We start from the raw sequence: 22,262 nt of genomic DNA on the forward strand, positions 1-22,262 counted from the left end.
CTAACTATTATATATAAGATAAATAATGACAAAAGTAAGAGAATAAATAAAAGCCTAAATATATATATATATATATATATACATATTTTAATCAAGTCAAATAGATAATGACCACATATATTATTATTATTATTTTCAAACAATATATAGGTAGGCATACACAAACAAAATGGTTTAGTGATAGCAGCTGAATAGAATAGCATAGGTCTTACAGTTTCAACAAATCAATAACATGTTCTTCATCTTTCCTCTTCTCTCTTTATCTCTTGCTCCTCCATTTTCTCTCTTTATCTTCCCTCTTCTCTCTATCCCTCTTCTCCCATTTTCAGCTTTTTTTTGTATGTTTTTTTCGAAAGAAACAGTTTGGAACCGTTACGCAACGGTGCGTAATAGGCCGTTTACGGCTGTTACAGCACCGTTACGACCGCTACAGCAACCGCTACTACCGACACATCTATGAATCTCAATCACACTGCAAAAACGGCTGTAACGGGTGGTGGTAACCGCCAAAACCTTTACGTAACGGTTGCGGCCGCTTTTTAAAACCTTGCTTCTGGGTCAGCAGTGTCTAGATCTGGCATCTTTGTCTCTTCTTGCTTGTAGTGATTGTTAAAATGATGATTGAGAAAGTGAAATACCTAATTTGAAGTTTGTTAATAAGCTCAATTTTGAGATCCAACACACTTGTTTAGCAACTTTTTTATTTTATTTTTTTTTTGCTGTATATTGTCGGGTGGAAATGTGTCTGAATGAAGAATATGTAGGTATGAAAAGATTGTTTTTGGATTGCATTTGTAATATTCTTAGGAGTGATTGGGGATTGATTTTTTTTTAGTGAATTTTTAATTTTTTATAATAAAAAAAGTGCAAAAAAGTAAATAATAACTTGACAATTTATAATGATATTTTGACTAAAAATTCTAGTTCTCAAACAACGCCTTAATGTGCTTCTAGAGAAAAAATTAGCCTTCCCTCACATTATTACATTTGTATTTATTTACACTTTTAACTATCAATTTGTACAATAACTCCATTTTCACGAGAAGTTGTTGGTTGGTTTGGAGTACCGTCACGTGCTGTTCTAATAGTATTGTGATTAATGAAGGAAGTGTGATCTACAAATTTGTGTCAAGTGATTAGAGAACATGATAAATTATGATTAGTATGAGATACATGACACTCAAGACCAACCAATAATTTTTTCCTTTTAACTATTAAAATTAATTAATTTTACCCTAAACTACTAGCGAAGTCCGTAATTTAATAGAATATCACATCTATCAGCATCAAAAGTATTGATTCACTTTGCCTCCACATTAAAGAGATAAATAAGGAGACAAATAGTTAGATGTCATGCAATAAACACAATTAATTGTTTTGAATATATTTAATAAAACACAAAATATAATTGATTACAATTTACAACAAACTACTTTCTCTAAATACAACCAAAATAAGGAAATGCAAATAAATAACTTCGCTTGAAATGGACTAATGTCAATAGTGTAAGAAAAGAAAAGAAAAGCAACAGATTTCTTAGGGTTTCAAGTATTTGAAGCTTCATTTGTGATGTCAGTCCAGTCCCTGTTACATATGAATAAGACTTGCTCATCAATGTCAGAACAATAATTAGCGCAACCCATTGAAATTTGAACTTAAATTTCGACATACTGTGAATAATTCAATAAAAAATATAGAATTTAAGATATTCATAATCGAACTTAAAACTTTCACTTTTCTTCGAATTGAATCTACAACTCATTTTCCGTGAGCACAAGAAAACAAAAAAGGTATTATCAAGCTATATTTAGATCTTCAATGACAAAATTGGAAGCTCATCAAGATTGGCACCCTGTAGAACTGTTTCCCAAAAACAAAAATAAGATAAAATAAAAATGAGCCACCTAACTGCTCGACTCAACAACCATTAAACAAAGTGTCCACAAACAAAGAGCTGGGAGCTAATCTTCCACCATTTCTTCCTCAACTTCTTCCTCATCCTCTTCCTCTTCCTCTTGGTGCGTTTTCTTTCCACCATGATTTTCTGGAAGGAACAGAGAAATATAAGAATTGGGGGCAATAAAGGCCTAAGAGGGGAACTTAAACACATAGCAGAGTCTGAAAACTTCAGATCTAGATCTAGTTTGCACCGGAGTTTCCCGTACTGTGCTCCTGTGTGTAAAAAGTACCATAAACATTGAGTAGAATAGTGATATCATGTGACATTATCACAAATCAAGGAGAAATTTATTATAGCGGTAGTGGAGATTATATATCATGTGCAAGAAGGAATATTCACCTAATTCCGTTTGCGGTATTTTATTGGCCAGTGACACTAGTAGGAAGCTGTCACCATTGCACTCGATATTTACTCTTTGAGAGGGTGGCTTTACATGCCAATTGAATTAAGTATGCAATCTGCCTAAAATCATCAAATCACAATGAAATTTTATAGGAAAATTTATCAGCCAACAAGAGCAGGTCGTAGGTAAATGAAAAAGTTAGCAGTGAGGTTGGGGAAATGGCTAGAGGGAAACACAACAGGTTTAAGAATTAAGATGAGTTGCACATATGAGCATTTAAACAACAGGTTTGCAGAGAGAATACTACCAGCTATTACCTCTGGTAAGAACTAAAAAGTTTAAGAATTGAGATAAGTTGCACATATGGAATCATATGATTCATCTGATTTTTATTTTTTATTTTTGGATAAGTATAATAACACAAGGCACCAAGGGGTTGCAACCCATATACAAAATCTAAATCAACTATACAACCAAAACTTTTCAGAAGTCTCTACTAAGTCCAAGAAATTGGTTCAAGAACGGGTTTATATTGAGCTGAATATAATAAGGACAAAATTTTACTTGGTCCGCTCCAATAAGATCGTTACTATGAACATGAGTGGGACTGTAATTTGAGAATGATCTCATAGATTTGCATACTAAATTTTTTTCCACGGTAGAAAAAACACAAGGTAAAATGTTATATAAGATGAACATACCATATTCACTGAATATGACTCCACCAGAACACAATCCTTCCTCAATTTTGATGAGGTGAAGAGTCAACCCAGGACCACTCTCTTGAAGCTTGACAGCACTTTTTGTAGAAGCTCGGTTAACCCTACCAAGATCACTTGCTAGACTTACAGTTGCTGCCTCATCTGCTTCGCTTTCTGATCCATAACCAGCCCTTCAGGGGAAAAGAGGAGAGCAAGAATGATCAACATCCAAACTGACATAAAATTTAAAAATTGGTTGATCAATTTGTAGCTAGACCATCCTAACTTCTGATTTCCTTGTAATCATACCTCTAATGATCACAACACACAAAAGACTAAGAAACAATTACGAGTCACATAGAAGGTTTCCTTGAACTGTTTGATATTTAATATGGATACAGATGATATTTATTCTACCGTTATCACTTTATACATTATATTGAATCGGATAACACATTAGCTAGTGATTTAACTGAAATTGTGGCCCTTGATCAAGCTGAATGGAAAAAACAGGATTCGCATGGCTGAGTCCCAACCCAAGTAATTGGGACAAAGCTTTGTTGAGTGAATCAGATAACATACCAACAAAACTACTATAACTTGACCTTGACGGCTGATCATATGCTATGATAACCATGATAGAAAACAGACATGAAAGACAAAAGTATATACTTAAACCCATGGTATCAGATCTATAGCAGGCTGATTAGCAAATTGTCAGTCACTTAAGTCACAGCTCACCTCAACTTTTGACTTCCCGCCAACAAAATCAAGGGGGAGAGAGAAAGAGAGTGACACACACTTGGTGACAAAATCGCTCACGTCTTGAAGACTTCCTAACTCAGGAACTTGATGGTTCTGCACAAACTTTCTTAAATCAGGAACAGGCTGTAATCTAATGGAATAATGCCGAAAGTCAATCAGCTTTGTCTCCTTGTTATAATTTAGTAACACAATTCTCTGGCACAAAGAAAGTTTGACCTGCAACACAAGCAATATAAGAGGAGAAGCAATACTACTTCCAGCTGATACAAACATCTAATTCATATTGTTCCAGCACTCACAGTGTTAACATCAATGGCTGGAAAGATGTTCTGAAACATAATGGTTGTAAGCTTCAGATGTTGCTCCCCAGTCCCAAAACCAGAAAGAACGATCTGGAAAAAGTCATTTAAAAAAATTTGTACAAGTGATCAAATAACAAGTAATAAGAAAATGTACAACTTGACACAGTTTGACACCAACTGCACATTATATATAACCCCCCCCCCCCCCCCCCCCCAAAAAAAAAAAAAAAAAATCTACATAGTTTATGTAAAGCAATTCCTTGATATATATGGCTCGAGAAATTTTAAATGTCTTTTTTTTTCTCTACATAGAAGTTTATAAATTAACTGATGAGAGAAAATTGCAGATATACCTAAAGAGGACCATTACCCCCCCCCCCCCCCCCCTCCAAAAAAAAAAAAAAAAAAAAAACTACATAGTATATGTAAAGCAATTCCTTGATATATATGGCTTGAGGAATTTTAAATGTCCTTTTTTTTCTCTGCATAGAAGTTTATAAATTAACTGATGAGAGAAAATTGCAGATATACCTAAAGAGGACCATTACCCACTTTGTTGGGCTGGACCTATAGGTTCTTTTGCATTAAGACATTACAATAAGTACATCATGATAACATTCTATCAAATGGTAGGAAAGGAAATGACAGATTCCAGAGACACATCTAAACTGAATTTTAATGATTGGTTCATGATGACATTCTTAGGAGTTCAAAACTTCCAAATACCATTTACGATATCCCTTTGGACACTGCAAATAAATAGTACTGCTAAGGTTTGCTGATTTTCAGTAAACTACATTAAGATGGAATCAGTTGCAACAGTATGGAAAACAAGCAAATGCATGACACATGCATGGATTTAGTGTATGCATTCCTCAGAGTATTACCAAGGGCGAGTTTTTGAAAAGATCCTGAGGACATCTAGGGCACACTTGAGATTGAGCAACATCAACTGCCAAAGAGTACTCTTGTATTTTAAATGTTAGAGTGGGGGCCTTGTGGCAACCCTCAAGTATGGTGCAGAGGCAGTTTTTGATAACGTGAGGAAATGTGTAACGCCCATGGGCCCTGCAATATTTAAGAAGTCTTTGATATTATTCCGCTTCTTTTCCTGCAATTATAACCACCACCAAGTTAGCCAATTCAAAAATAGTAGGTGTAACAATATAGAATTACATGGTGAGTCCATACAAGAATTGAACATGCATCATCATTGAAATTATCCCATGAATGAAAGGAAAACCCTAAAATTCTTAAGAATGGGTGGGAGCCATTTAGTTCTTGAACTTACCTATCAACCCCATTCAATTTGAAAACCTCAAAACTCTTTTGGAGCATTCAGCTAGTGGTTTTAATTTAATCTGATTCCTTAACATTAATAATAGCCACCATAAACCATAGATACCACAAGGGGTAAACAAACTGAGTGGTTGAACTGAAAAGATAAGGTCAAAATTGGAAATTTTCGAATGCATTCACCAGAAGTAAATATCTCTTAACAAAATGGCCAATTAAGTCTTCCTCTAGGCAGCAATAATTTGTCCCAAAGTACATTCAAACTTGTGCCATAAACAATTGTTGGAAGTTGTTTTAGCTACATCTTGTATAGCATGAATGAATAGAAGAAAATCATTACCTTAAGCTTAAGGGCAGTATATGGAAGCATCAACTTTCTCAAGTCCGCTTGCAACTGTCTAAGAGAACCGGGCAACTTCCCTCTTGAAAATACAAAGCTTCTTGGGATTTTGTCGCCGGTGATATGATCGACATCCAGCTGCTTTTTCTTCAGAACCGGCTTTATGAATACCTTCTTCTTCTTCTGATTCAATTCATGTTGGATACCAAAAGTCAATCCAGATATGCAAAAAATGATACGAAGAACCCCTTTTGGTTGCAGAGAAAGAAGAGAGAATTAACCCCCCACCCCCAAAAAAAAGCACTCTTGCATCTTTCATTACTTAGGGCATCTCCGTAGTTGCCTATAATACCCTCATTCGATTTATTACTCGTTAATTTTCTCAATTTATATTAACTTTTCTTTTTTGACCATTTTTCCATAACCCTCTCTCTCTATCTCACTCCATATCTCTTTCTCTCTCTATAGCGATCCCGGTTTTCCCTACACTGATTATTGTATTTCGGACTTAGGTTCCGTGGTGTTGGTTTTGTGCATATCTTGTTTCCGTCCTTTAATTCCTAGTATTCGAATTTTGGGATGTATTGGGCAGGTGTGTTACAAGTTGGTAGTGAGTTTTAAACCAATAGTTGTTGCCTAGATTTTTGCTTCTTCACTTGAGCGAGGCTTTTGTCACTCGAGCGAGCTCTGTATTTTGGTTCCTTCGCTTGAGCCAGGGTTCCTTTGCTCGAGCGAGAGTTGAGTGTTGTGTCTGGTGGCTCAAGCGAGAAGTCTTGCACTCGAGCTTGCGTCTGCGTCTAGTTTTGGACCCGAAGGTTGCATTTTTTGACTCAAGCGAGATTTCCTTCGCTCGAGCGAGTGATTTTAGGTTTCTTCACTTGAGCGTGCTTCTAGGTTGCAGGCCTGAAGCTTCGAATTGTTGGCTCGAGCGAGGCTTTGTGCGCTCGAGCGAGGTTTCTTTGTGTTTGGTCGCTCGAGCAACCACTCCTTTGCTCGAGCGAGCCTCGAATATATCAGTTGACAGCAGCGGGTTAAACATCACTTTTTCACCTCTTTTTTCTCTCAAACCCTAGAACGGCTGTCTGTCTCTCTAAACCACCACTTCTCTCTACAAGAACTCTTGATCTAGGGTTCTCCTACACTATTTCCTTTGTATAAAAGTTAGAGCTCGGTGTGGGCTTCGCTTTGATTCGAAAATCTTTGGATTTGGAGCATCTCGAGTTTTCATCATCTTCTCCTTTTGGTCTCTTCATTTGATGTAGGGATAACCTACTCCTCTCTATGGGTTTTAACATAAATATTGAGTATTTTGGATAGGTGGTGTTGTTTGGTAATTTTGGGAAAGTTAGGGTTTGATTTGTAATTTATAAAAAGGGGGTTTTCAAATGTTAAACTCCATGTGTATGTGAGACCGTGGAAAATGGAATTATTGTTGTTAAATTGATGAAATTGAGCCTTAGGGTTGATATGTGAAAAAAGGGGGGAAATGCCCTAATTAATGTGATAAATTAATTTGTATAATTAGTTTGGGGAAATATGAAATGGAGTTGGAAACCATGAAATTGGAAAATTATGAGATTGATTGGTGCAGTTGGATCAATTAATCACTCACCCATGAAAATGTTGAGATTTTATCTGTCTGATAAATTTATTATCCGTTTAGAGATAACTGCTTTGGGCTATCGGTGGAGGATAGTCTTGATTGTTGTAGACACTGTATGTTGATTAGGGAAAACTGAAACTAATCATGTGGAATATGTCATTGAATATGGCGGTTTGAATAATACATCGAATATGTGTATTAGTTGATCATTGTATATGATATTTGTTAAATATATTATATATATATATATATATGTTGTTTGGGAGGAGATAGGGGATGTACTCCATGGCTTGAGAGGAGATAGGGGATGAACTCTCAAACCCGTTTGGAAGGAGATAGGGGATGGACTCCATTGATAATTAAGTTGGCCGGAGTGTCCAGGGTGAAAGTCCTGAAATTCTAATTGTGTTTGCATAACGTAGATAATTGAAGTGTTTTTAATATGAGTTGTAGTCTCATTCGAATTGTGGATAATTGGAAGTGTTTTTAATATGAGATGTGGTCTCAGTTTATTGTTTGGCCAGGTTCTGAGCCATGTTTATGAATTGAATTGATTAAGTAAAGGAAAGTGGAATGAAACATGTACATATTTGTCATGGAACTGGATTGTGTTGTAAGTTGGTTTATAAGTGTTAGCCATTTATCAAATGCTAATGTTTTAGTTATTGCTCATATTTGGTTTAGTATATCTCTGCTGGGCTTTGGCTCACCCTATATGGGACATCATTTTCAGGTTCTGGTGATATGCCACCTCCAAGGACGTAGCTTGGAAGGCTTAGAGGCTGGAAGATCTTTTTGTGTTATCTTTTTGTATTACATGTAAATCAAGCCAATGGCTTATTTTGTATAAAGAGTTAGAACTCTTCTTTTGTTGAACCCAAGTGTTGACTTGGAAAGTCGTAAGCCCATAGGGCATTTACTTTTGTTGTCAACATGTAATACTTTTGTACTAAACACTCTGATGTATGGAATGTATTGTTATTTTCTTGTATCATGAATGTATGAGTTATGGGTTTATTTTGAGGGCGTTACAACTTGGTATCAGTGCGTACCGGGTTTGAATATTTTGGGTACATAGGAAGTGGTTAGTACCACAATGGGTTTGTCTCGCTTGTTAGAGATTCAGGTGTAATGTTATGTATTTATGTGATAACATGTTTATGTGACTATATGGGTATGGGATTTAGTTTCTAGGATGTTGATTGGATCCTTGGGTTTCTGGGAGTCCTGTTGGAAAAACACTTGATCAATGCTGTTTCTAACCGCAACTCTAGCAACACCTCGGGACTGTCATTATCCGGAAATGAAATTCGTAAGTGTTTATGTGATTATGTGCTTACGTGGAATGAATTACTGTTGTCCAATGCTTTAGGACGCGAGTGAAATAGCTTCGACACATTTGTGAATGTGCTAATGTTCTTCGTTACCTTTATTAGGATGTCAGAACGAGGACGTGGAGGTAGGCGTGGTAGGCCTAGGAGGCAGGAGATGCTTATACCGGATGAGATTCCGGCGCAGCAGGAGGGTAGTGGTTAGGCCAATGTGGCCGAGCCAGTAGGTCAACAGGCCATAGGAGCCTTAGCCCGCGAGATGACATGAGCATTGAGGGAATCTATGGACATTCTCAAGGCTGAGAATCAAGTCCAGGCCTATGTGACTGAGGCAGGGCCTTCTTTTTTGAAGAGGGAGTTCTTTCGGTCTAATCCGGACGAGTTTGTGGGTGATCCTAAAGAGCCACTGAAGGCTGATGAGTGGCTTGAGCAGATGACGAAGACGTTTAAGATACTTGGCATCGAAAACGAGGCTTTGAAGGTGACCTTGGTGTCTTTCCAGCTGAAGGAAGACGCGGGTCAGTGGTGGAAGTTTGTGCGAGGTCATATTGGAGGGACTTGGGAGGCTTTCGTTGGTGCCTTTCAGGAAAAGTTTCTGTCTCCCACTGTAAGGGAGAAGTTGAGGGATCAGTTCTGTCAGCTCAAGCAGCTGAGTACACCAGTGGCCGAGTTTGAGGCCGCATTTACTAGCTTATCTAGGTTTTCTCCTGAGTTAGTGGCGTTTGAAGAACGCTGTTGTCTTGAATTTGAGAAGAAGTTAAGGACCGGGCTCAAGATGAGAGTTGCGGGGTCCATGACTCAGGAGTATGAGCGCCTTGTAGATGTTGCGGCCCATATGGAGATTATTATGCATGAGGAGGAGGAGAGTATGAGGGGCTCAAAGAGGAGTCAGGATGGCCAGGGAGACAGTAGAAGGCAGAGGGGTTCTAACTCTCGGCAGTCCTAGGGTGCTTTAGTGAGATCTACATTTCCAGTGCTGAGTTCAGGCTCTGGGAGAGGCAGTTAGGGGGACTTTACTTGTTACAAATGTGGTCAGCTGGGCCACAAGTCTCCGGCTTGCCCGCAGAAGGGAGGAGGGCAGAGGGCAGCTTCTTCTTCGGCTCGTCTTCAGAGCCAGAGTTAGGGCAGAGGCCAGCCGCTCTCATGTTACCAGTGTGATCAGGCGGGGCACCTGAAGTGGTTTTGCCCGCAATTGAGTGGCACATCTGGTGCATCTGGGTTGAGGCAGAGTTACCAGCCAGCTCAGTCTGTTCAGGCCTCGAAGGCCAATCAGGGAACCTCATCGTATCAGTCTGTACAACAGTCTTTTGCTCCGAGAGGTGAGAAGGTAGATCAGAGGCCATCTGGGCGTGTGTATGCTGTTACCGCGCAGGATCTTGTACCGACTCCATCTGTTGTGGGAGGTACCTTTTTGTTTTGCAACTTGGTTGCTAATGTGTTGATTGATACGGGTGCATCCCATTCCTTTATATTTGCTGCATTTGCATCTGTCTTGGGGTTGGAGTTGGCGCAGTTAGCTTCTCCTATTTGTGTTGTATCACCTGTTGGGGGTGAGATGATTTTGAAACAAGGGTGTCGGGGCTGTGATATTGGGGTCGCCGACCACCGGCTTTCATTTTCTTTTGTAGTTATGGCTATGTCGGGCTTTGATGTGATTTTGGGTATGGACTGGTTATCGTCATACCGAGCTATTATTGATTGCTATCGCCAGAGGGTTACTGTATGTACCTTGAGCGGGGATTGATTTCATTTCTTGGGGGATCGGGTTGGTAGTGTTTTACCACCAGTGTATGATCCGCGAGGGGGGAGTGAACTTAGTGGTCTTCTCGCTAGCTTTATGAGTAGTGAGTGTGATGAGATCCAGATTGAGTTACCCAGAGTGGTTTGTGAGTACTCGGACGTCTTTCCTGAGGATCTTGTTAGTTTGCCACCCCGTCGAGAGATTGAGTTCTCTATTGATTTAGTGCCCGGTATGACGCCGATTTCTATGGCACCGTATCGTTTTGCCCCAGCCGAGTTGAGTGAGTTGAAGATTCAGCTCCAGGAATTGCTAGATAAGGGCTTCATTCGCCCTAGTACATCGCCTTAGGGAGCACTGACCCTCTTTGCTAAAAAGAAAGATGGGGCTTTGAGAGTTTATATTGATTACCGGAAATTGAATCGGGCTACGGTTAAGAATAAGTACCCTATGCCTCGTATAGATGATCTGTTTAACCAGTTGAAAGGGTCCTGTTGTTTCTCTAAGATATACTTGAGATCGGGTTACCATCAGTTGAGAGTCAGGGAGGAAGATATCCCGAAGACGGCATTTCGTACGCAGCATGGCCACTATGAGTTTCTGGTGATGCCTTTTGGGCTCACCAATGCACCAGCAATGTTTATGGACTTGATGAATCGGATATTCCGGGAGTTCTTCGATCGCTTTGTGGTCGTCTTTGTGGACGACATTCTGATTTATTTACCTTCTGAGGAGGAGCACGAGGAACACTTGAGAGTGGTGCTTGAGTTGCTTAAGGCCCATAAGCTGTATACTAAGTTTGGGAAGTGTGAGTTCTGGCTAAGAGATGTTAAATTCTTAGGCCATGTAGTCTCCGGGGAAGGGGTGTCTATTGATATATCCAAGATAGAGGCAGTGCAAGATTGGGCACAGCCTAAGAGTGTTTTTGAGATCCGTAGTTTTCTGGGATTGGCCGGGTATTACTGTTGGTTTGTGAAAGATTTCTCCAGGCTAGCTTCGCCTTTGACTAGATTGACACGGAAATGGGTCAAATTTGTGTGGAGTGAGACTTGTGAAAAGTCGTTCCAAGAACTTAAAGTTAGACTTACCACCGCTCCAGTTTTAATTATTCCGGAGAGAGGTTTGGGTTATGCAGTGTATTGTGATGCTTCACGAGAGGGTTTGGGTTGTGTGTTGATGCAAGAGGGGAAAGTGGTAGCCTATGGCTCTCGGCAGTTGAAAATACACGAGAGGAATTACCCTACACATGACCTAGAGTTAGTAGCTGCGATTTTTGCCTTGAAGATTTGGAGGCACTACCTTTATGGTGAGAGGTTTGAGGTATTCTCGAATCATAAGAGTCTGAAATATCTGTTTACACAGAAGGACTTGAACTTGAGGCAGAGGAGGTGGATGGAGTTTATTTAGGATTACGACTTCGAGTTGCATTACCATCCGAGGAAGGCCAATGTTGTGGCTGATTCCCTTAGTAGGAAATCCATTAGTGATGTTGCTTGCATAGCCATCCGGGAGTGGGAAATGTTGGGTACACTTGGCGAGTTTGATTTGCTTCTGGGTGAATCTGTTGAGTCTACGGTCTTGTTTTCTGTGGTTGCGCCGCCTACACTTGTGAATCGAGTGTTAGAGGCACAGAGAGGTGACCTTGAGGTAGAATCCCTCGGGGAAAAAATCTCCAGTGGGAAGGGTGAGAAGGGTTTGACTGTGTATCCGGACCTGAGTGTGAGGTACCGAGACCGTTTGTTTGTGCCGGAGTCTTGCAGAGAGGAAGTACTCCGAGAGTTTCACCATTCACGCCTTGCGGTGCATTCGGGAGGCACTAAGATGTATCTTGATTTGGGTCGCCAGTTTTGATGGCGGGTTATGAAGAAAGATGTGGCAGTGTTTGTGTCTAAGTGTCTTACTTGTCAGCAAGTGAAGGCTGAACATCAGAGGCCAGCGGGTTTGTTACAACCCTTGCCTATTGCCGAGTGGAAGTGGGAACATGTCATGATGGACTTCGTTGTAGGTCTTTCGAGGACTCAACGGGGTAGTGATGCTATTTGGGTAGTTATAGACCAGTTGACTAAGTCGGCACACTTTATCCCTATGCGCGTAAAAGATTCAGTAGATCATCTTGCCGACTTGTATATTCGGGATATAGTGAGGTTGCACGGGGTCCCAGTGTCGATCGTCTCAGATAGAGATCCACGTTTTACTGCTAGGTTGTGACAGAGTTTGCAGAGTGCCTTGGGCACTAGATTGACCTTTAGCACGGCTTATCATCCTCAGACTGACGGGCAGTCCGAGCGTACTATTCAGATCCTTGAGGATATGCTTCGAGGCTGTGTCCTTGACTTTAGTGGGTCGTGGGAGAGGCACTTGTCCTTAGTGGAGTTTGCCTACAACAACAGTTTCCAATCGAGTATTGGTATGGCACCGTTTGAGTCCTTGTATGGCCGAACGTATAGGTCTCCAGTGTGTTGGGCCGAGGTGGGTGACGCACCTTTGTTGGGCCCGGAGTTGGTTAGGGAGACGATGGAGAAAGTTGAGCGTATCCGTAGGAGGCTTGTTGCAGCCCAGAGTTGCCAAAAGAGTTATGCCGACCGTAGGAGGAGGCCTTTGTCATTTGAGGTGGGCGATCACGTCTTTCTGAAAATATCACCTAGGCGGGGTTTGATGAGGTTTGGGAAGAGTGGGAAGTTGACCGCTCGGTTTATTGGTCCTTTTGAGATCCTTGAGAGGATTGGTGAGGTTGCCTACCGTTTAGCCTTGCCGCCGCAGTTGTCCGGAGTGCATGACGTGTTTCATGTTAGTATGCTTCGGAAATACGAACCAGATCTGTCGCATGTATTGGATTGGACCGACTTAGAGGTAGACGAGGATGCCTCGTATGAGGAGAGGCCGGTGCGGGTCTTGGATAGGAGGGATCAAGTCTTGCGAGGCAAGACGATACCCTTGGTAAAAGTTTTGTGGAAACATCACGGGGTTGAGGAAGCCACTTGGGAACGCGAGTTGGAAGTCCGTGAGAAAAATCCGAACTTGTTTGTTAATGTTTAAACTGTGTATTGAAAATTTTGTTGTATTGATAAACTTTAAGAACATTGAATGTGTCTTAAGTTGTAAAACATTATATATGTTTTGGTTTATGGAAGTATTATTGTATATGCCTTGAAAATGGAAGTTTAATTTAACATTGTATATGTTGAATGTATTGTAGAAATGCAAGTATATCATTAACATTGAATATGTTATGGAATGGAGGAATATGGTATTGGAATTTGTTGAAATTCAAAGAAAACCATGTTGATAATGGATATTGAGTTATGTTGTGAATTGCCTCTTGAAAAGAGATGGGATGACCGGTAATAGGTCAAGGTGTTGAATATTGGGCTTTGGCTCATCCTATATGGGACATCATTTTCAGGTTCTGGTGATATGCCACCTCCAAGGACGTAGCTTGGAAGGCTTAGAGGCTGGAAGATCTTTTTGTGTTATCTTTTTGTATTACATGTAAATCAAGCCAAGGGCTTATTTTGTATAAAGAGTTAAAACTCTTCTTTTGTTGAACCCAATTGTTGACTTGGAAAGTCGTAAGCCCGTAGGGCATTTACTTTTGTTGTCAACATGTAATACTTTTGTACTAAACACTCTGATGTATGGAATGTATTGTCATTTTCTTGTATCATGAATGTATGAGTTATGGGTTTATTTTGAGGGCATTGCACTCTCTTTCTAAAAAATGCCACCATCGTTGCCATGGCCATAGCCATCCACCCACTCACCATCACCACCACCGTCGTCTGTCACTGACCACCACCACCTTCGCCGGCCACTACCACCACCATCGTTCACCAACCATCTTCACCATCGCCGATCTATACTTTACCAACTTCGATTCACCGCCACTATTTACCAACCACCTTCGCCATCGTCGATTTACACTATACCATCGTCAATCTATACGCCATCCTAGATCTACATTGATCTAGTTGTTTTTACTATGAAATCAACTCCAAACGACTACAAGCAACATTAATTCTCCAAATCTCGCATCTCTCTCTTTATTTCTCTCAAACCAAATCTTTTGCTAACAAGGGTTTAATAAATTTATCACTGATATATGTCTTTGAATCTTGTGTTGATTTGTTACGAAGATGATGAGATTTTCTTTTTGTAATTTTTTAACAAAAAGTTAATGAAAAATTTATTAATGAATGTGTTTATTAGTGATAAATTTATCACTGAATATGTCTTCGAATCTTTATATTGATTTGTAACGATGATGACAAAATTTTCTTTTTATAATTTTTTAACAAACAGTCAATGAGGAATTTATGTGAATGTGTCTATCAGTGATAAATTAATCACTGAATATGTCTTTGAATCTTTGTGTTGATTTGTGATGATGATGACGAGATTTTCTTTTTATAATATTTTAACAAACAGTCAGTGAAAAATTTACCAGTGAATGTGTCTATCAGTGATAAATTTAACATTGAATTTGTCTTTGAATCTTGTGTTGATTTGTGACATTAATGACGAGATTTTATTTTTGTAATTTTTTAATAAATAGTCAATGATAAATTTATTACTGAATATGCCTTTGAATCTTATGTTGATTTGTGACGATGGCGATGAGATTTTGTAATTTTTAACAAACAAACAGTGGTTAAATTTATCACTAAATGTGTCAATCATAAATTGTTTTACTAGATTTGTCGTTGATTCTTTGTGTTAATTTACGAATGTGAAGAATTATTTTCTGGTAAAGATTCTTCATCTCTCTCCCTCTCTTTTTCATTTTTTTCATCCTTATTCTTCTCTTTTTTTCTTGTTGCCACCTTGTTTGAGGAGGTATTGGCGGTATTGATATGGTGGAGATGAAAAATGGCCACACAAAAAAATATTGTCAAAGTTCCGAGGTAGTTGGTGGAGGTCAGTAATGGTTGCCGGCAGTCAATGATGAAGGCCATTGGAGGTCGATGATGGTCGTCGGTAGTCAGAAGTGGTCTTCGGTGACCGGTTAAGAGAGAGAGATTCTAGCAGTTGTGACAGAGAGAGAGAGAGTAGAACGGTTTAGTGATTTCTTTGTTTGGACTAAATGTCAAGGGTAAAATCGAAAAATGTGCTAAATCTTTTTGAGTCAGGACCTCATAGGAATTAAGTCGCCGGCTCGTAACTCCTCCTATAAACTATCGTTTTTGTTTGGGCAAATATTTTTCTGCATTTTCTAGTTATTGGTATAAGGAAAAATGAAAAACGAAAGGTAACGAGAAAATATTTTGTGGTTAATGAAGGGGAAACTTTTTTTAAGGTCCCTGATATTAAGATTTTAAAAGATAAAGGACATGCAATATTTTCATAATAGTCGGGGTCCCTTAACATTTTTCCAGAGAAATTTTAATCCAAATTTCTCTGTGTTTTGAAATTTCTCTGGTTTGAAATTTATCTAATTTGTTCAATTTCTCTGATTTTTTCTATGTTTTCAGTTTTTATGTGTTTTGAAATTTCTCTGATTTACTCACAAATTTCTTTGTATTTTGATCAATTTTCTCTGATTTGCTCACAATTTTCTCTATGTTTAACGAAACTAGAGAAAATTGTGTGTTGACTTAACCAAAGAATGAAGCATACAGATAAGAAAGAACCAGCTGATGCCATTAATATACATGTATACATACATATTCATTTATATATGGATTCTCTAGTTCATCACCTTCATCTTTTTCAATGTCAACATCTTCTTTCTCTTTATCTATGTTCTCGCTTTGCTTGTTCAGGCACCGATGGTTTCTTCACTCGCCGGCATCTTCACCACTTGTCTCAAGAATATTCACAGAGAAATTTCAGGGAGATCTCAAAGAAATTTTCCAAAAAAAAAAATCTAGAGAAATTTGTCTAGTCATTCCTTTTCATTCTCAACTTGAAACAAAGATTCAAAAAGACAACCAATCAATGGTTGAAGAATACAATTCTTATGTCCAATTTTCAAACTGCAATTCCATTCAATATCAATTCAAACAGTACTCTGATGAGATGCCATTAACTATTCTTGTGTTATATATATGTGTGTGTGTGTGTGTGCGCACGCGCGGATATTGTAATTTGTTTTCAGTATTTTACTATTTGGAAAAGACATACGAGGCAGCTTAAGGGTTTGCTTATGGGTGTTGGGACATCATAAGCAAGAGGTAAAGGAATCAATGGCATCTCAGTTTCCTTTACTGCACCCCTTTCGAAGATGGTAGACTACTTCGATGATGCAAATTCGACTTTGATTTGCATCATTTTCGGAGATGGTAGACTACTCCGAGGATGCAAATTTGACTCTGATCGGCGCCAGATGGAGAGGATGAGATAAAAGGCGTGAGAACAGAAAAGAAAAAGCGAGGAGAGAGTGTCGCGCCCCAATTTTAATTACTCGAAAACATTACCAAAAGCTCATAAATTTAGGTTCTTTTTTTTTTAAATTAAAAATATCTATTACCCTTGAGTAATAGAAACATAATAGTACATGTTCTCTCTCATGATGAATACAACAATAATAATAATACATACCAAGCTGCCGCTACGGAGTTACAAATAAATAATTACAAACATCAAAGTACAAAGAGATTACACACAAGATATACATGAACTTCCTAACCCTTCAACCAATCAATCCGAATTCTCTTCCTAAAAAAAAAAAAAAAAAAAAAAAAAAAAAAAAAAAAAAACAACAAGGGGTGAGCACAATTGCCCAGTAGGAATCTCATAGTTCTAAAACAATAACCATCCTATAGATACAAATAATCATGCATGCAGGGTGATACAATATAGTAAAGTAATGTTTTGTAATTTCAAAATATCATACGTCCCTATTTCTCAAAATTTATTAGAACATTGTAAAGAAAACCTTCAACCATCAAAACTATCCATTTTTATTAGAAAGCCATAAAATCCTTTTTGAAAACAAATATATTAAGGAACAACATCATTTTAAATTTATTAACCCATTCCAAAATATTCCTCATTTAATTTCCGTCTTAACATTCCCAATAATCTATTCATATTTGCTATAACTCCTCAATGTAAAAATCAAAATCTCTTTTATAGTCAATAATTGTTATCCTACACCCAACTCCTACTTATCTAACAACTACATCACATCCACACTTGCATTATCAACTATAATTCAACATATCACAACTACATCATATCCACATGTGTGTTATCAATCATAATTCAACATATCACAAGGATAATAAACCCTTTTAATTCAATTTCTCAATTAGTCACAAAACAACAACTCTTAATTTTTCCTTATAGATACAAACAACTCGGTGAGTTCTTTATCACTAACCTCTTATCCAATTACCATTTCATTATCCATTCTTTTCAAATAATTTCCATATACATTCCCCTTTCATATCAAATTACGCATCAAATGGTAATTTCACAAGTCACACATATCATCACCGACCTCAACACACGTCACAACACATTCCACCTTTTGCCAACTTGATACGACGGGATAGCGGGTACCCAATTCATGGCACATTCCACCTTTTGCCGGCTATTATACGGCGGGAAGTGAACTCTCAAAAATCATTTCTCAAAAACCATATCTTTTTCCGAAAACCATTTTCAACTTTTTAAAACCATCCCCCACATTTGCCGGCTATTATACGGCAGGATATAGGCACCCAAAATATTTTCGAAAACCATCCGTTTTTTCACTTTTGCCGGCTATAATACGGTAGGACCGTGTGGACACCCAAAAATCATTTTTTCACTTTCCCCGGCTACAATACGATAGGACTGTGTGGACACCGAAAAACACCTTTCCCACATTCGTATATTGTAACAACCCTCATACTGATTACTGATTAATGACTGATTGATCACCAGTTACTGTTAAACGGAACTGATAATGACTGATAACTGACCGATAATTGAACTGATTAAAAGTACTGAACTGACTGACTGAAATCGAAACTGAATTGACTGAGTATATGTTAGTTAATTGCATTCTATCTGTTTGATTGTCTGATTATCTGTTCATGTTTATATGTTTAAACTGCTAATTGAAGGCCTTATCGGCGGCCGAATCTGAAACCGGTTAGTGTTCTGTGACCCTCGTAATTTACGTGATTTTATTGTACAATTATCTGAAAATTGATTAGGTATGATTAAATTAGATTAAATAAGCTAATTAAAGAGTTGGATTTAATTACAACCTTGCCACTAAGTGGGCCACTCACACACACACACACACATGAGCCTTGTAAACACTCCACGTATTGATTAAACCCACACTTCTTCTCACATTTTGAGCCTCAACCGACCCTAGAGAGAGAGAGACTTGAGGAGTTGGTTTTCATCTTGAATTGCTTGGAATTGCTTGAGAAATTGTTGAAGTGATTGCATATTTGAGCTCCCTTCTTGAAATACAAGACTTAAGGTAGCTCCATTGTCTTCTTATTCATGTTTTAAGTTGAATCTTGCATGATTTATGTCATATTGAAGGAGTGTAGAGCCAAACATGGTTTAGATGGCGAATTGTAGCTTAATTGTTGCATGCATGTACATATATTGAAGTTTTGAGGTTGTAGTTCATAATGCCTCACACGCATGTCCATCTTTTGGTCATACTCCATGAGTTCATCTTGTTTTTGAAGGTTTGAGCTCTTTTGAAACAGCATTGAAGCTTTGAAAAGGATTTAAGATCATGCATGTCATGTTTGAGGAAATGGTTTGAAATTGGGTTTGAATAAAACACCCTTGGGCTTTGATTTCTCAAATTGAACCTTGATTCATGTTATTCTATGTGTTTATAAATGTTTTCCAGAAAATGGGCCCAAGAGGATTGGTTTTGATGCTTTTGAGCTTGGTTTTGGACCTGGAGCTCGAATCTGGGATTTCCAGATTTCAGTCGTCCGCTCGAGCGGGGGAAGTGCCGCTCGAGCGGGAAAATCGAGCTTCCAGCATCTTGCACTGTTTTACAGTCCGCTCGAGCGGAAGATTGGGCGCTCGAGCGGAGTCATGTCTCAAGCTCGAGCGGGCGTCGAGCGGGGATTTCACCCATCCAGTACTTTACGGTACGCTCGAGCGGGAAAATTTACGCTCGAGCGTGTACCTTTGTTGCATGACCGCTCGAGCGGGGAAACCTGAGCTCGAGCGGGACTCTGTTTTACTGAAAATTCTGTAACTGTTTTCTGATCGCATTTTTGCATCCTCATCCCATCCTAGGCATTTTTAGGCCTAGTTTAAAACATCTTGATGAGGATATCGTTGTAGAACACACCAAGGCAAATTAGGGATTAAGTTATGCTATTTCCCAACTGTGTAGCTTAGTGTGTGTTCAACCTGTGAACTGTGTAGGGTTGGCGACTGGGGGGACACGCTCTAGCATACCGTAGCCCAGAACTCTGTGAGTAACAATTGTGTAAAGATATGTTCAACTGATATCTTTTGAATACTGAACTGAACTATTTACTGAACTGGTATTACTGAATGAATGTATGTCCTTTATTTCTGAACTGTACTGTGGCATCCTTAGTACCTACGGTTTACTGTTACTGTTACTGTTACAGAGATCTCTGTCGGTTCCCTCGTGGAACCACTACTGTTTACTGATTGATGGCCATCATTACTGTTCGGTCTTTCAAGACCTACTGTTACTGTTATGCTAATGGATGTACCACATATGACTGTTTACTGTACTGAACAACTGAACGACTGATTGAAATGAACTGTTTTCATACTGTAAGGACATTCATTCTAAACCCCTTTACGCTTTATGTTATTCACTGGGCTTTAGCTCACTGCTCATATATATATGTAGGTGTACAGGCACCAGACCGCAGCTAGAGGCGTCAGGGTTACTCCAGTTTTGTCAAGCCAGCCTTTGTGCCTCACTGCGAGGTTCCGAGTTGCCATGCTATGGCTTGGGGGTGTTTTGTCTGTTTTTCCTCCTTCTGTACCGTTTTACTGTTTTGTATAGACCGTACTGTTTGTACAGACGGAATGTTTTCTGTACTGTTTATGTGTGAATGTATGAAAAGCCTTTTTGCATACAGACTGTCACAGCTCAATGGACACTATTTATTTACTGTATTGGCTTCCGCCAGGCCCTGTACTCTGTTTTACTGTATTACTGTTCTGCAGGCCTTCGGTAATCTCGGATTACTGGCCGGTTACGGTGCTAAACCCATAGGGCCGGGTTTGGGTCGTGACAGAGTGGTATCAGAGCGATACTTACCACGAGTTATACCGCACACACGTGTCCAAATGAGCTATAGGGTGTCCTAGAAAAGTTATTAGGGCATCTCATGAGCATGTTAAGTGTGTGGTTATGTTGTGACTGAATATCTGCTAATGTGTTAAACCGTTAAACAAATGACTGCTTATGTTTAAAACTGTTATAACTACTTATAGTGAAATGGACAATGCAAATGAACCTGAGTCCTCGTCTACCGAGGCAAGAATGGAAAGAATGGAAAGAATGATAGAACTGATAACTGCTAGACTGGAGCAACAACAGAACCAACAGCCCCCACCTCCTCCTCCCCCTCCTCCGGTTCAGCCGGAACCTAATGTGAATGTGAATGATGGGGATATTATTGCTCTTACCCAGAAGTTCAGTAAAATGAAACCGCCATCCTTTCAGGGAGGCCTTGAACCGTTAAAAGCTGAAGCTTGGGTTCTGGAAACAGAGAAACTATTTGAAGTGTTCCCATGTTCAGAAGCAAATAAAGTACTGTTAGCTACCTTCACCCTACAAGAAGAGGCTAGAAGGTGGTGGATGTTAATCCGTGAAACAAACACTGTTATGACTTGGGCTCAGTTCAAGGAGTCCTTCTTTGAAAAGTACTTCCCTCAGTGTGTCAGGGATAGAAAAGTGACTGAATTTGAACAGCTAAAGCAGGGCACAATGTCCGTTGCAGAATATGAAACCAAATTTACTGAACTTGCCCGTTATGCACCGCACATGGTGGATACTGAATATAAGAAGGCCAGAAAATTTGAAGGTGGCCTTAATGTGGCAATACTTGACCGGATAAATGTTTTGAAATTACCGACTTTTGTGGGTGTTCTCGACCGGGCATTGATGGCCGAGTCGAACATTGCAGCAGTGAAACAATCTGAAACACCAACGACTGAATGGCATGGAAAAAGGCAGAGTTTCAAATTTAAGAAAGGCAAGCACAACCCAGCCAACAAGAAACAGAATACGGGGTTGACAACTAGCCCCAACCAAGGGAGTGGTTTCATACCACCCTGTTCTGAATGTGGAAAAAATCATAAGGGAGTTTGTTACAAATTATCTGGAGCCTGTTACAGGTGTGGCAAGGTGGGCCACATGGTTAAAGATTGCCCTTCTGCTCCTCAGGGCAATAGCAAAGCTGCAGCCAGCGGCGCAGCATCAAATGCTCCACCAAAACCGAACCCTAAAGCTACCGGGAAAGAGCCTATGAGGCAGGGCCGAGTGTTCGCCCTAGTACCCGGAGACGTCCAGAATACCGAGACCGTTGTGTCAGGTATTCTCTCTATTTGTACCCAGAATGCTTATGTATTAATTGATTCGGGGTCTACGCATTCTTATGTATCGCATGCTTTTTCACGGAAATTGAATAGACCCTTAGAACCTATGAACTATCTGCTAGCCGTATCATCACCCGTAGGGGGATCCATGACATGTGCTTATATGTACCCCGCATGTGAAATCATTGTTGGGGATATGCATCTGTTTATTGATTTACTGCCATTGAACATTGATCATTTTGATGTAATATTGGGGATGGATTGGTTACAAAAATATCATGCCACTATTGACTGTGTGACCAAGCAAGTTGTTTTCCGTCCACCTGGTTTGCCTGAATTTGTGTTTAATGGGAGTGGAGTAGTACCTCCTCCGTATTT

At 39.3% G+C, this 22,262-nt stretch overlaps 1 protein-coding gene and 1 pseudogene across 2 annotated transcripts in view; one reads left to right on the top strand and one right to left on the bottom strand.

The window, feature by feature from the left end:
* Window positions 1–22,262, top strand: part of LOC114286537 (ABC transporter C family member 4-like) — a 573,165-nt pseudogene that overhangs the window by 454,241 nt on the left and 96,662 nt on the right. The gene's annotated exons all lie outside the window — the stretch shown is intronic.
* Window positions 1,709–5,983, bottom strand: LOC114295771 (peter Pan-like protein; the record flags this gene model as incomplete). Its single annotated transcript, XM_082897580.1, is given in 7 exon segments — window positions 1,709–2,044; window positions 3,005–3,195; window positions 3,807–3,985; window positions 4,069–4,161; window positions 4,959–5,071; window positions 5,074–5,182; window positions 5,708–5,983. Coding segments are annotated over 7 exon segments (1,044 nt in total), but the record flags the coding sequence as incomplete, so codon positions are not given.

Source organism: Camellia sinensis, chromosome 12 (assembly GCF_055761805.1).
Source record: "Camellia sinensis isolate YWXY chromosome 12, ASM5576180v1, whole genome shotgun sequence".
Taxonomy (NCBI): Eukaryota; Viridiplantae; Streptophyta; class Magnoliopsida; order Ericales; family Theaceae; genus Camellia; species Camellia sinensis.